This window comes from Rhizopus delemar, genomic scaffold (assembly GCF_000149305.1).
Source record: "Rhizopus delemar RA 99-880 supercont3.6 genomic scaffold, whole genome shotgun sequence".
NCBI classification, from domain to species: domain Eukaryota; kingdom Fungi; phylum Mucoromycota; class Mucoromycetes; order Mucorales; family Rhizopodaceae; genus Rhizopus; species Rhizopus delemar.
In genome coordinates, this window is record NW_027137832.1 from 2,131,624 (window position 1) to 2,144,283 (window position 12,660).

The 12,660-nt window shown below is 37.4% G+C and overlaps 5 protein-coding genes across 5 annotated transcripts; 1 reads left to right on the plus strand and 4 right to left on the minus strand.

Annotated features, from left to right (window-relative positions):
• Positions 1-52: 52 nt before the first annotated feature.
• On the minus strand, positions 53-385 carry RO3G_08835 (uncharacterized protein; the record flags this gene model as incomplete). Its single annotated transcript, XM_067663420.1, has 1 exon — positions 53-385. The coding sequence occupies one exon, from the start codon at positions 383-385 to the stop codon at positions 53-55; it is 333 nt and encodes a 110-aa protein (XP_067519521.1).
• Positions 386-752: 367 nt separating this feature from the next.
• RO3G_08836 (uncharacterized protein) lies at positions 753-1,111 on the plus strand (the record flags this gene model as incomplete). The annotated part of the gene is made up of 2 exons (XM_067663421.1): positions 753-781; positions 922-1,111. 2 exons carry the CDS (start codon positions 753-755, stop codon positions 1,109-1,111), a joined length of 219 nt encoding a protein of 72 aa, XP_067519522.1.
• A 213-nt stretch (positions 1,112-1,324) lies between these two features.
• Positions 1,325-1,720, minus strand: RO3G_08837 (uncharacterized protein; the record flags this gene model as incomplete). The annotated part of the gene is made up of 2 exons (XM_067663422.1): positions 1,325-1,468; positions 1,634-1,720. 2 exons carry the CDS (start codon positions 1,718-1,720, stop codon positions 1,325-1,327), a joined length of 231 nt encoding a protein of 76 aa, XP_067519523.1.
• A 2,364-nt stretch (positions 1,721-4,084) lies between these two features.
• Positions 4,085-4,684, minus strand: RO3G_08838 (uncharacterized protein; the record flags this gene model as incomplete). The annotated part of the gene is made up of 1 exon (XM_067663423.1): positions 4,085-4,684. The coding sequence occupies one exon, from the start codon at positions 4,682-4,684 to the stop codon at positions 4,085-4,087; it is 600 nt and encodes a 199-aa protein (XP_067519524.1).
• Positions 4,685-8,582: 3,898 nt separating this feature from the next.
• Positions 8,583-8,714, minus strand: RO3G_08839 (uncharacterized protein; the record flags this gene model as incomplete). The annotated part of the gene is made up of 1 exon (XM_067663424.1): positions 8,583-8,714. One exon carries the CDS (start codon positions 8,712-8,714, stop codon positions 8,583-8,585), a length of 132 nt encoding a protein of 43 aa, XP_067519525.1.
• Between the last annotated feature and the right edge of the window lie 3,946 nt (positions 8,715-12,660).

Here is a 12,660-nt window from a genome sequence, read left to right on the forward strand (position 1 = left end):
TGGGTTTATTTTTAGAGTTTTTTCCCTTTACTTTTATTATATTATAGATGATTTAAGACTGAGTAGATCCACCTTTGGCATCGATTACTGCCTTAATACGTGCAGGCATAGTGTCAATATACCTTCTGCAAACTTCTTTATCAAAGGAGTTCCATTTCTTTTCAACTCTTTCCCACAATTCATGAACACCTTTGGCTTTCTTGTCATATAACGATAGCTTCAATTTCAAATGATGCCAAAGATGCTCAATAGGATGAAGGTCAGGACTTTGAGCTGGCCAGTCATCAATGTAGTTCACCCCCTTAGCTTTTAGCCATTGGATGGTTGACTTGGAACGATGCGTTGGGTCACCGTCGTGCTGAAAATACGCAGTAGACCAATCCATATTACAGTACTCCATTGTTTCCCGAAGTGTTGTGTCCAATATACAGTGGGTCAAAAAACTGCACCAACGCAACTCATTTTTTCTGAAATATCAGTATAGCTCTGTCAGTTTAACATCAAATATTACGAAACTTGGAACCAAAAGAGTTAATACTGTTACTATTTATTGACAAAAGCTTCAAATTCAGGTGCGGAGTATTGATCTAAAGAGCACTCAGCAAAAAGAGGAGGTCGGTTGGTGCAGGTTTTTGACTTTTCTAATATTTAGTGGATCCACCCTTTTCTGCTAAGACTACTTGTACAGTAGGTCACAAAACTGCTGCAAGGAATCCATTTTTCTTGGTTTTTGTAGCGCACATCCTGTTACAATGGCACAAACTGCCTCTGTTCCCACATAGTAAATCTTCTACATGTCTTGAAAAATCCGAAAGAGTTTATGCCCTATTGGATAAGTATTGAAGGAAGTATGAGGCGCGCAATTTGAAAATTTGAAAAAATGAAAATTTGAACGGAATGAACTTATTTATTAATATCTAGTTGGTCCTACTTTTCTATTAATAATCTCTTGAGTTCTTTCCGGAATGTTATCTACATGTCCTTGGCAAAGATCTTTATGGAAGTCATTTCATATTTCATCAACTTGTTCCCAAAACACATCCATGTTCTTTGCTCTATATTCGTAATAGTTGAATTTCAACTTCAATTGATCTCCTACGTGCTCGATTGAATTTAAGTCGGGGATCTAAGCTGGCCAATAGTTAACATAGCTCTCTTGGTGACTACATAACTAGGCTATTGTAGATTATGCCTTGTGCTTTGTGTTATTATCATGCTAAAACTAAATGTTGGACCAGTCGAAATTGTAGTACTTCATAGTATCACGAAGCGTAGTGTTCAAAATATGCTGGTACACACCCGAGTTCAAGTTTCCATCGTAAATTTAGCAAGCATATCCTGGTCCTTCAGAGATTATACAACCCCAGGGCATCATTTTGCTAGCTCCGTGATTGATTGCAAAATCCAGGTCATGATGTTGAAGAAGGTCACTTGGACGTTTCCAATAGTGATTATCACCATCAAAGCCCTATACGTTGATCTTGGTTTCATTAAAGTAAACGATTTGTTGTCAGTCAACCATTGCCCAATCCTGATGCTCCTTGTTCCATTTCAACTGATGCTACGTATGCAATTTTGTCTGAAATGGCTTCTTTTTTTCTATCAGAAAATGGAACTCCATTGATTTCAGTACGTTAATTTCTGACTGGTATGAGATATCATAGCCAAATCCAACCAGCTCCCGGTACACCTCTTTAGAAGCCTTTAGAACCCATTCCATGACTTTTCTTTTGATTAACCGCTTCGTCACTTTGGAGACTACTGTAGGTCTACCACCTGTGTTTACTGTCCTACTTGAAAACAGCCGTCTAGAGTATCTACTAACAGTTGATTAATGTAATCCAGGCTCCTTGGAAATATCATACATTGATGTGGATGCGGTTAATGCCTGTTTGTGATCGTTTATTTTCTCCTCTGACAGCCGTTTAAGCATGCGATTGACTGTGATATTTGAGGTTTTATAATATAAAAAGTACTAAGTCAATCAACAAATGTAAAAATAAGTGAGACTCAAAGTAGATTGTCCTTTATTCAAGTTAAAAATATGAGTGTATTTATACTTTTCTAATCACGGCTAAATAATAATACTTACAGTGTATGCGTATTGATTATTAATCGATATTAGACGATGAGTTATTTATGTGATTGGCATAGTTTAACATCTTCTTATCAAGAAGTAATTATTAATCCTGATCAGGAACTTATTAGAATATTCTGGAGTGGATCGGGATTTTATTGGAAGTGGCGTAATACAATGTCCGATATTCCTAATTTGGAGGACCATTGTTCGTAGTAACTTACATTATTACTTTATTACATGTGTAAATACCACATTGACGATAAGGTAAAAAAGAGAAATAATTTAAATAAGGGAATATAAAATTTAAAATAAAGGAATTGTAAGCGCTTTTATATACTGGCATCATTCTAATCATGTCAAGAATGCGAAAAATTATGATAGCAACCGGTTGGGTCGTATTAAAATTCGTCATTTAAAACATATGTGAACAAGTAAAAAATGTCGGATGTTCATAATACTACCTTTAGCGATCTCAAATTCCACCAATAACCATTGCCCATATCCGATAATCGACGAATAAATGCACTTTCTATTGAGGTACAAACAGTCAAAATTTGAGATAGTTTGGTGCAGTACCCATGGACAACCAGCTGTAAAACCTGAATTTTGCAATTCCTTGCAGCAGTTTTGTGACCTACTGTATTCTGTCGGGCATACTGTCTATATATTTGATGCATTGTTCCTTAGTAAACGAATTTCATTCATTTTCGACTCTTTGCCGCAGTTCATGGATGCTGGCCGTCTTGTTATCATACATGCTCAGCTTTAACTTCAAATGATGCCATACATGTTCAATAGGAATAAGATCTGGACTTTGTAATGGCCAATCGTCAAGGTAAATCATGTCGCTATCCTTTATTCATTGTGTTGTGGACTCTGATCGATGTTTAGAATCATTGTCGTGCTGAAATACCGACGTTTCCCAGTTCAGATCATAGTACTCCAAAGTGTCTTTTAGACTTGTACCAAGGATTTCTTAGTATACCTCTGAATTCATGGTACCATCATAGATCTGACATACGTATCCAGGTCCTTCGCTGGTTATACAACCCCATAACATGAGACCACCGCCCCCATACTTCACAGTAATGTCGATATGGTGAGGCTGTAAACGATCACATTTTCTTTTCCAGTAATGCTTGCCACCATCAGAGCACCAAATGTTGATTTTCGTCTCATCAGAAAAGATGACACGTCGCCAATCATGTACTGTCGAATATTGATGCTTTTTTGACCATGCTAATCGAGCCTTTTTGTGCTTTTCAGTCAATAATGACTTCTTCTTTTTGGTCTCAGCATAAATTTCAACTGAATGTAAGACATTAATTGCCGATTGACACGACATAGGGCGCCCCAGCTCCTCCAACCTCATTTGCACGTCCTTGGCAGTCCTCAAACAACCTGTGAGCACTTATTTCTTGATGTATCGGCGTGTTGACTCTGCCACAATACTCGGTCTACCTCCTCTTTTACGTATTCTATCGTGTATCCACTCATTTGCATACCTATTGACGATATTTCTATGCACTCCAACTCGATTCCCAATGACTGCAGGGTCAACACCGTTCTCTAATAATGCTTTGATACTCTTTTGAATATCGGATGGAAGCTTTTTGGGCATTTCTAATGATGGATGGATACTGACGATGTACGATGGGTTTGGGTAAAGTAGGAAAGAAAAAAAAAGAAAACAATTGGAAAAAAACTTTATTTTAAGGTCCCCAGTGTGACTAGGTATAGAAAAAATTAGATTAAATTTACCGGGATAGTCTCAATCCGGACATATGATATCAAATACCTTTTCATTTCAAAAGTCAAAAAACTGCACCAACCGACCTCCTCTTTTTGCTGAGTACTCCTTATATCAATACTCCGCGTCTGACTTTTAAACTGACAGAGATATACTGGTATTTCAGAAAAACTAAGTTGCGTTGGTGCAGTTTTTTGACCCACTGTATGTTGGTAAAGATCCGAGTTCATAGTTTCATCGTATATTTGACAGGCTTATCCGGGTCCCTCATACGTCATGCACCCCCACATCATCAAACTACCGCCCCCATGCTTAACAGTTACGTCAATATGATGAGGTTTAAGAGGGTCCCCTGGTCTTGACCAATAGTACTTACACCCGTCAGAGCCCCAAATGTTCACTTTTGTTTCATCAGAGAATACTACGCGTCGCCAGTCATCTGTAGTCCAGTTTTGGTGCTTCTTGGCCCATGCTAGCAGTCTCTTCATGTGTTTTGCGGTTAACAAAGGCTTTTTGACCTTAATCGCTGCAAAGAAGTTCATCGATTTCAATAGGTCTATAGCGGTTTTGTGTGATATGCAATATTCAAGTTCCATGAGTTTGGCATGTACTTCCCTTGCAGTCTTGAGCTGGCCTCGTAAAGCTTGAAGTTCGATGAATCTCTTCGTCTGAGCGGACACAACCATCGGTCTACCACCAAGTCCACGCTGTCGGTTTAGGAAAAACTTGTTCGCATAGTTATTAACTGTTGCATACGTAATCCCAAAACGGTTCGCAACCTCCATAGAGACTTTTCCAGCAAGTAGAGCGGACTTTGTATAGTTTTTGATGTCAGCCGAGAGAGATTTAAGCATAATTGAGATGTTTAAGATATTTTGAAATTAAATGGAAAAAATTAAAAAAAAGAGAAAAACGACTCCTTTTATTCTTTTGGAGCCTTTATGAGTTATAATAGGTCATTAAAAGTCTACGGAGTCTGTCTGTCGGTCCGTGTATCCGACATTTATGGAAGTGAAAAAACTCTAAAAATAAACCAGTCTTCTTTTAGCAGTTGTTTTCGGATGAATAATCACCATCTGAGATTGAAAACTTGTCATACTTTTTTTACTTTTAGTGCTGCGTATATGCAAAATTTCAAGGCGGTACACCAATTTGGTAGAGCATAACAACCAAAAACGCTGACAACGTCATAACGTTTTTAGAGTTTTTTCACCCACTGTAAGGAAACTTCTTTTGCCACATATATTGATACGTTAACAACCTGATCTCCTTCAAAAAACACTGAGTCGGATTGAATAACCTCAAGCAATACCATATCTTGGATAGAACCAGTAAATTGGTAATCGAGGCTCTACCACGTAATGACAATTGTGGTTGGGAGTATATCTGAAATTGTGATTTGAGCTTCTCGAGGAGCATGTTCTGGATGCTGTTACGTTGCATGATCGTATAAGGAAGGTAATATCCTAAATAGCGGAAGGCTGACGGTGAGTGCTTGTGATGGTATGTGGTGATATGATTCGACTGTAGTAATGCTGACCAAGACTGAGACTTACAGCCGTCCAGAGAAAAAGCTTCTGTCTTGTCTTTGTTGAACTTGGAATTAAAAACAGTGTTGTACTGAGCCAAATGAAACTGGAGTCGATCAAAATCCGCCACATCTTTTACAAACGCACAGATGTCGTCTGCATAAACAATACATCTAATACGCTGAGAATCAGTACCGTCGGAGGGTAGGTAGCCTTGATACTGCTGATCCTGCTGAATAGAGAGTAAAAGTGGTTCTAAGGCTATATTGAAAAGGAGGGACGATAGGGGATTTCCCTGTCGAAGTCCTCGTTCTTGATTAACTGTATCTGTGAAAAAACCATTGACGTTAATAGGAACAGAATTATTGAAGAACCATTGGTGGATGCAGTGTATTATGGATTCTGGGAATTTCATCATTCGGAGCACCTCCAATAGATATTCTGGTAGCACCCTATCATACGCCTTTTCTTGATCTAAGAGTAGCCCTAATCCCGGGTGGTGATCATGCCTTAATTGTTGTAAAATTAAATGGACATACATGCCATTCTCCCCAATGAATCTTCCTTTTATAAAACCTTTCTGAGATGGGTTGATGAGTTTTGCTATCAGCGGTGCCAGACGGCGAGTCAGTAACCTAGCGAAAATTTTGGCATCACAGTTGATGAGAGCGATAGGTCGCCAGTTTTTCAATTCGGTCAGATTCCCTTTTTTTTGGTAAAAGCCGTAGTCGGATTTCTTTCCAAGGACTTGGGAAGATCCCTTTACATAGTGCATCGTCATAAACTTGCCAAATCAACCTTTTGAGACATGGGTGGCTATAGAGAAAATGTAGATAAGTGTACCCCACCCCATGACTACCTGGGCTACTCTGCTTTGGACATCGCTTCGCCTTGTATATTATATAGTCAAAGTCAACCTTCTGCTGTAGTTTCTGGCCTTCAGCTTCAGAGATTTCATGGTCAAAATTAACAATGCCGAGATAGTCTCGAATGCATTGTATTCGAACAGGATACGCTGTATAGAGCTGCTGATAAAATTTGTTGACAATATTCCTCATGAGGGTTGGCTCTGAGTGAATGGTCGTTATATCGGCCGCAGTTGGATCTTGAAATCCGGTTATGTATTGTTGCAAAGTCCGCTTCTTATGTATACCCTTCAGATATGTGATATTCTTTTCCCCATTTTCCTGCCAATGAATCCCAGATTTCAATATTGCTACTTCTGCCAGTTCTTTTTGTAACGTCTGTAGTTGGAGATCAATTGGTGGTATGAGCTGTAATCGGATCGCTGGTGAGGGTTTTGTACGCAGGATCCTGTTACGTTTTTTCTCCAAGGTTTTTATTGTTTGTGACCGCAACTCCACGTAATCAATGGAATAAGAACGAATGATTTTTGCTGTGAGAATCTTCACCTCCTCCCATTGTTGTTGTGGGGACCTGTCTGGATCGGTACGCTTTAGTAGTTTCTTAATACCTTTTTCTAACTTTTGTTGTAAAGGCTGATGAGAAGCATAGGCAGGATTAGCTCTCCATAGTCCAGGTCCAAACTTCGAAGCGCCAAGCGTGTAGGTACTCTGTAGGATGGAATGATCTGACCAGGCTGGATGCAAACGTGTGATAGCTGTGGTAGAAAGGCATTGGTGCAACTCTGAGCCAAGGTAGAAATAGTCGATGATTGAGAGTATCATATTGGCAGGGTGTTGTCACTGAAAAGTGGGAATCTCTTCCAAGTTGCCTATTTTCATGGCATTGTGAAAGTTCGCCTCCAACAGAGCTATCCATAGTGGTGAAGTAGAGGTGTTGAGCAAGGATGGTTTTAGTATAGAGTAGTTAAAATCCCCTGAGATCATTAGGCGATCAAAAGACATGGTTGTTCTATATTCTTGAAGCATAATTGTGAGATGTTGAAAAAATTGGCGACGCTCCGTAGCTGAATTAGCTGGGGCATATACAGTGCGTTGCAAAACCCGGGCACAAGAGCCAAAAAACCATGCAAATCCCTATAAACCATCCTCTAATATAGCTTTTAATTCGAAAGTTTGCAAAGATATAGTGTAACTTATACAGGCACCCCAAATTAATTATGGGACAAGGAAATTTATTGAGGAATACAGTGCGTTGCAAAACCCGGACACAAAACTTAAAAAACCATGCAAATCCCTACAAATCGCCCTCTAGTTGAGCTTTTAATTTGAAAGTTCGCACAAATATAGTGTAACTTATACAGTATTTATGATCCAAATTTGGAGCGGAGAAAATAATACATGGCTGAGTTATGATCTTATGAGTTATTATTTTCGAAATTTATGTTTTTTTGGATAAAGTTTTTTTATTTAGTATTTGATATTCCCACCTCCAGCTTTGATTACTGCCTTAATACGTTTGGGCATACTTCTGTAGTATGATTCTACATCACCTGGTGTAAATAAAACCCATTCTTTGCATATACTTTGCCATAGTTCATCAACATTGACAGCACGGTTGTCATGACTGCGTAGCTTATGTTTCAAGCGCCTCTATAGATGCTCTATAGGGTTGAGGTCAGGGCTTTGTGCTGGCCAGCCCTGCAGTAATTGTACCCCTTTTCGCTTCATCCATCTCTTGGTATGTTTGGAGGTATGCTTAGGGTAATTGTCATGTTGAAAAATGACGTCCTTATGTTTTCAGCCATAGTAATCGAGTGTATCTTTGTATGTGGTTCCTAATATATCGGTATAGGTTTGCGAGTTCATATTACCACCAAAGATTTGAAAAGCATAACCAACCCCTTTTGCTGTCATGCAACCCCACATCATCAGGGATCCGCCTCCGTACTTTACTGTCTGGTTTATATGGTGTGGTCTGCTTACTGTCCCATCTTCTTTCCAAGTGTAAGGGTTGCTGTCTGGCCCAAAGATGTTTATTTTTGTTTCGTCAGAAAAGATAACCTTCTTCCAGTCATCAACAGTCCATCTTTGATGCTTTTTGCACCAGCTAAGGCGGTTCTTTTGATGTTGGTCACTCAAGAATGGCTTGCTTTTCTTCAGTGTAGCTTTAAAGCCAAATTCGTTCATCAGCCTTTTTGCTTGCCATTTGCTCATCGAGCATCCAATTGACTTCAAATAAGAACATACATCAGAAACAGACTTTAAGGCACCAGATCTGAGATTTAAACGAAGGGCATTGGTGCGGAGATTCTGAGTATATTTTGACCTTCTGCCCTTAGGTCAGATATAATCCTGTTTTAAGGTAGACTTAAGCGACGTACAGTGCGATCAGAGACCCCATTTTTTGCAGCAATAGTTGTTGTGGCTTGGTTGTTATGTAGGCAAAGTTTGACGCTGTCAAGCTTACTAGAGCTAATTCTGCGAGGCATTTTAAATAATTAAGAGTGGGAAAAGTTACGTAGTGAGAAATATTTTTAAAATGTACGAAACCATGGTGAGTTTATATACGTCTTATAGACTGAGACTAAGGCTACAAGATGATATAGCTTTTATTTCATAACGTGTAATCCCTGTGATGTAATGATGCATAGAAGATGAATAACCACTTTGACGTAAATGCAATATGTTAGTCTATGGCAAACCATGCTATACATGTCTAGTGTATGACGTCAATTAAAGCAACAGTTTAGCATAAAATAAATTTCTCTATCTAAAGGTAGTTAAATTACGTCAATGCTGCTAATATTCGTCGATTTATCCCATGTAAAGTGTTTTGTGTCCGGGTTTTGCAACGCACTGTATTTTAACCTCATAACAAAATAAAGTTGTCTTTTTCTCATCCATCAACACATTAAAAAAAAATGTTTGCTCAAATCTCCAAAGATTGCACTCGACCTTTAATTATATCTGAAGATGAAACAAAAGAAAGTAAAGCATGGGGGTTTTTTTATCTTCTTATAACACATCATACGATTAGAGAGATTGCAGACCTTGTTGGCTTGAACAAGTCCACTGTGCAAAATATAAAAGCCAGGATTGATGATTACGGTAGTGTTTAGGATAGGGGGTTTTAGGTAAAAGTAGTATAACAACAAAGATAAAGAAATCCTGTTAGAACTTGGTATCTCTTTATTAAATTAAGATAACTAAGATTGAATATGATAAATTCTACATGTAAAAAGTGAGAGTATTTATAGACATGATACGGATAAAGAATTAGGACAGATTTATGATCAATTTGACAGAATAGATGATTACTATTTCTAATTATTAGTTTAGCCTGTTCCTAGCTTGTATTGTCAACTATGCTATTGGGATGGTTTCAGATATCTCTGGACGTAGGACTATTTAAGGAGACGGTACGGATGAATATAAAATCCTCTAGTTCCGTGATTGGATATTACGGCTAATAATAATATCTCAGTTAGGATAAAGGTTTACATGACTTAATGATGATCCGGTAAGTAATTGTCATTCCTTATTCAACATGCTCATATCATCAATAAACTATATTACAACCACGCCATCATTTGACTGTGTGAAGTTAATATGAATAAAGCTTAATATAGAAATCTAATCAAAGTCTTTTATTGATCTGTGCTGGGAATAATGTTATAAATGATTCCAAGTTATGTCAGAATATTATTCAGGATCATATTTGATTTCTTTTATTAAAATAAAGTGACTATAATCTTATGTATCCTTAACACTTCGTCAATGTAAAAATAAAACTTAAAATCAGAATAAAATAAAGAAGGAATATATTGATAAATGAATGTCTTTTATTTTGTTAAATCATTATCTTGTATATATACTAAAGCTCATCCCTTAAATTCGTTGGATGACTTGATCAGAATTATTTAAGAGATGATGTACAGCAAATGATTTATACGGATGATAATGTAAATATTCTGAATTACAATGATTACACCTCAAATCGAAGTTCGTGACTGTTAAAAAGCTGAAATCACTTGATATTTATTGTAGTGCAGTATTTCTTGCTTACGAACAAAATAAGAATAGGCTCAGAAAATAGGAATAGTAATTATTATTTGATATAATAATTACACCCGATAAATATGGTAATATTAGAATGATTTTTATTGAATAAAATATACTTGATTATTTATAGTTTTTTGAGGATTACTGCGGCAAATACCAAACATGAAACAAAAGTAGACGACACAGTATAATTGCACTTACTGGTTGCTGCGGGAAAGGAGTAGAACGACGACGCATCAATTCGTAGTAAATGGAGAGCGTAGTATAAGTATATACTACATTATTCTTCCCTTAAAAGGAGAAGCAGATGCAGACCTTGTACCAGAATCGCTTGAGCTTTGATCTTGATAATAGGGTCGCATGTGTCAAACATTAGCTGTTGTGATATGGAATCGAGGATCATCTTGCCTAATAATCTTCCAAGAAGTACCTTCGTTATTCTTGCTAATGATTGCATATGGACCAAACCAGAGTTCTTTTAGGAAGGGAGTCTTCTCGAAGTTTTTGCGAAAGATTAAATTGCCAACCTTATAATCGTACTTGACTCTTCGACCTTTGTCATAGAATACGTTCTGATGGCCTTGGGATGCCTTGGTATTCTTGAGAGCTTTTCTATGTAGCAAAGGAAAATGCTTCTTCAGATAACTTATCGAAGTTTCTATTTCGTAAGTTTTAAATTTGGGAATGCTAAAGCTTTCTTTATTTGGGAGCACCGACTGTCAACCAAACATAAGGTGGAAAGGAGAGAAACCCGTGGAGGTATATTTGGCAGTGTTATATACAAGTGTAACTAATTGTAAGAGCATACCCAACAGTCCCTATGAAATTAACTTTAATATCCCGAAATCAAAAAATTGTCACCCAACGGTCCCTATTAGCGGCCCTATTAAAGTTAAAAGGCTTCAAATTTTTGCCCAAAGGTATTAAACTTAATAGGAATTCTCAGACGTTTTAACTATCGTGTAACGCTCTATGTCAATCATACAAACAACCTCTTTATGATGAGTCTTTTACTTTTTCACTTTATATGTCGTCTTAAAACGTGTTTAATCCAATTTCATCTTAAATAATTAAGACAACAGTTATTGTCCAATTGATTTTTCAGTCTAAATAGAGCTGAACGTTACTAATAGCTGTGAATTTGTTCTCTTCTCATCCATTCTAATCAAACTTTTTAAAAATGAATACTGAAAACACTGCTCCTTCCACCTAACCTCTTGCTGCTACTAGGTCACCTCGTGCTCCTAACTGGAGTAAAGGTGACGATATCAAGTTGTGCGAAGCTTGGGTATCCACTTCTGAGGATCCTATCCGAGGAAGTGACCAAAAATACGAAGCCCTCTGGGAGCGTATTTTACAAGACTTCAAGGCCCGTGAACCTGAAAGGCAAAGAAATGCCAGCAACTTGGAAGCTCGCTAACGAATCATTAAGAAGTGACTAAATTATATGATAACATTGCTCAAGCAAACGCTTTGAACCCAAGCGGATTCAAAGAGAAAGGCATTGTATGAATTTAATTTTCTAATTTACTACATCTGAAGACAAAACTAACAATTTGAGATATTTGCAGATAAAAATTTGAGAATTAAAAGGAGATAGTACTTGAAAACTAGTGAATGAGTCTCTATGTAACCTCTTTATTAGATTTCAAGACGAGAGAGAGAACCCATTTAATCAAACTACGCCTTTATATAGGAAATAAAATTATTCAGGGACCGAAGTGAGTTCAAGGTCAATTTTAGTATTGAACTTGAATAATATAAATATTGTATATGGTTAATATTGTAAATGAGTCTCAGGGAATATGTAATATATAATATTATGTATTCAGTACTTGTTATTTCTTATATAAGATTTGAGTAACCTCATACGAATAATAAGTATTTAATGGGGTAAATACGACACAATTGCTGAATTAGTTTGGCAAGCCAAGTTATTCTACCTAGATGATGTAAAAAAGGAATTCAAGCTGAAGGGTTGCTACAAAATACTATCCACACGCGAAAAGCCGATGTGTAATACCAAAGAAAGACCTTGCAAGGCAAAATGTACGAAGCGAGCCATAAAATCAGCTAGAGGACATAGGAAAAGAGACAGTCCAAAGAAACCCTCACCCGGAAGGAAGAAAAAAGGGGAAAGCTTTTGAAGAAACAAGAAGAAAAATCAATGACATGGTGAAAACCATTGTGGGTGCGGGAAGTGAGATTGTTAATTCCAGCAAAGGCCTGGTCGAAGTTCTTGAGTTGAAGAATGAGCTTGCTATTGTGGCAATCAATTTGTCCACAGCTGAGCTCAACAAGGTAGAATATTATAGAGCTTTGCAAAGCATGTACAGTAGGTCAAAAAACTGCTGCAAGGAATTGCAAAATTCA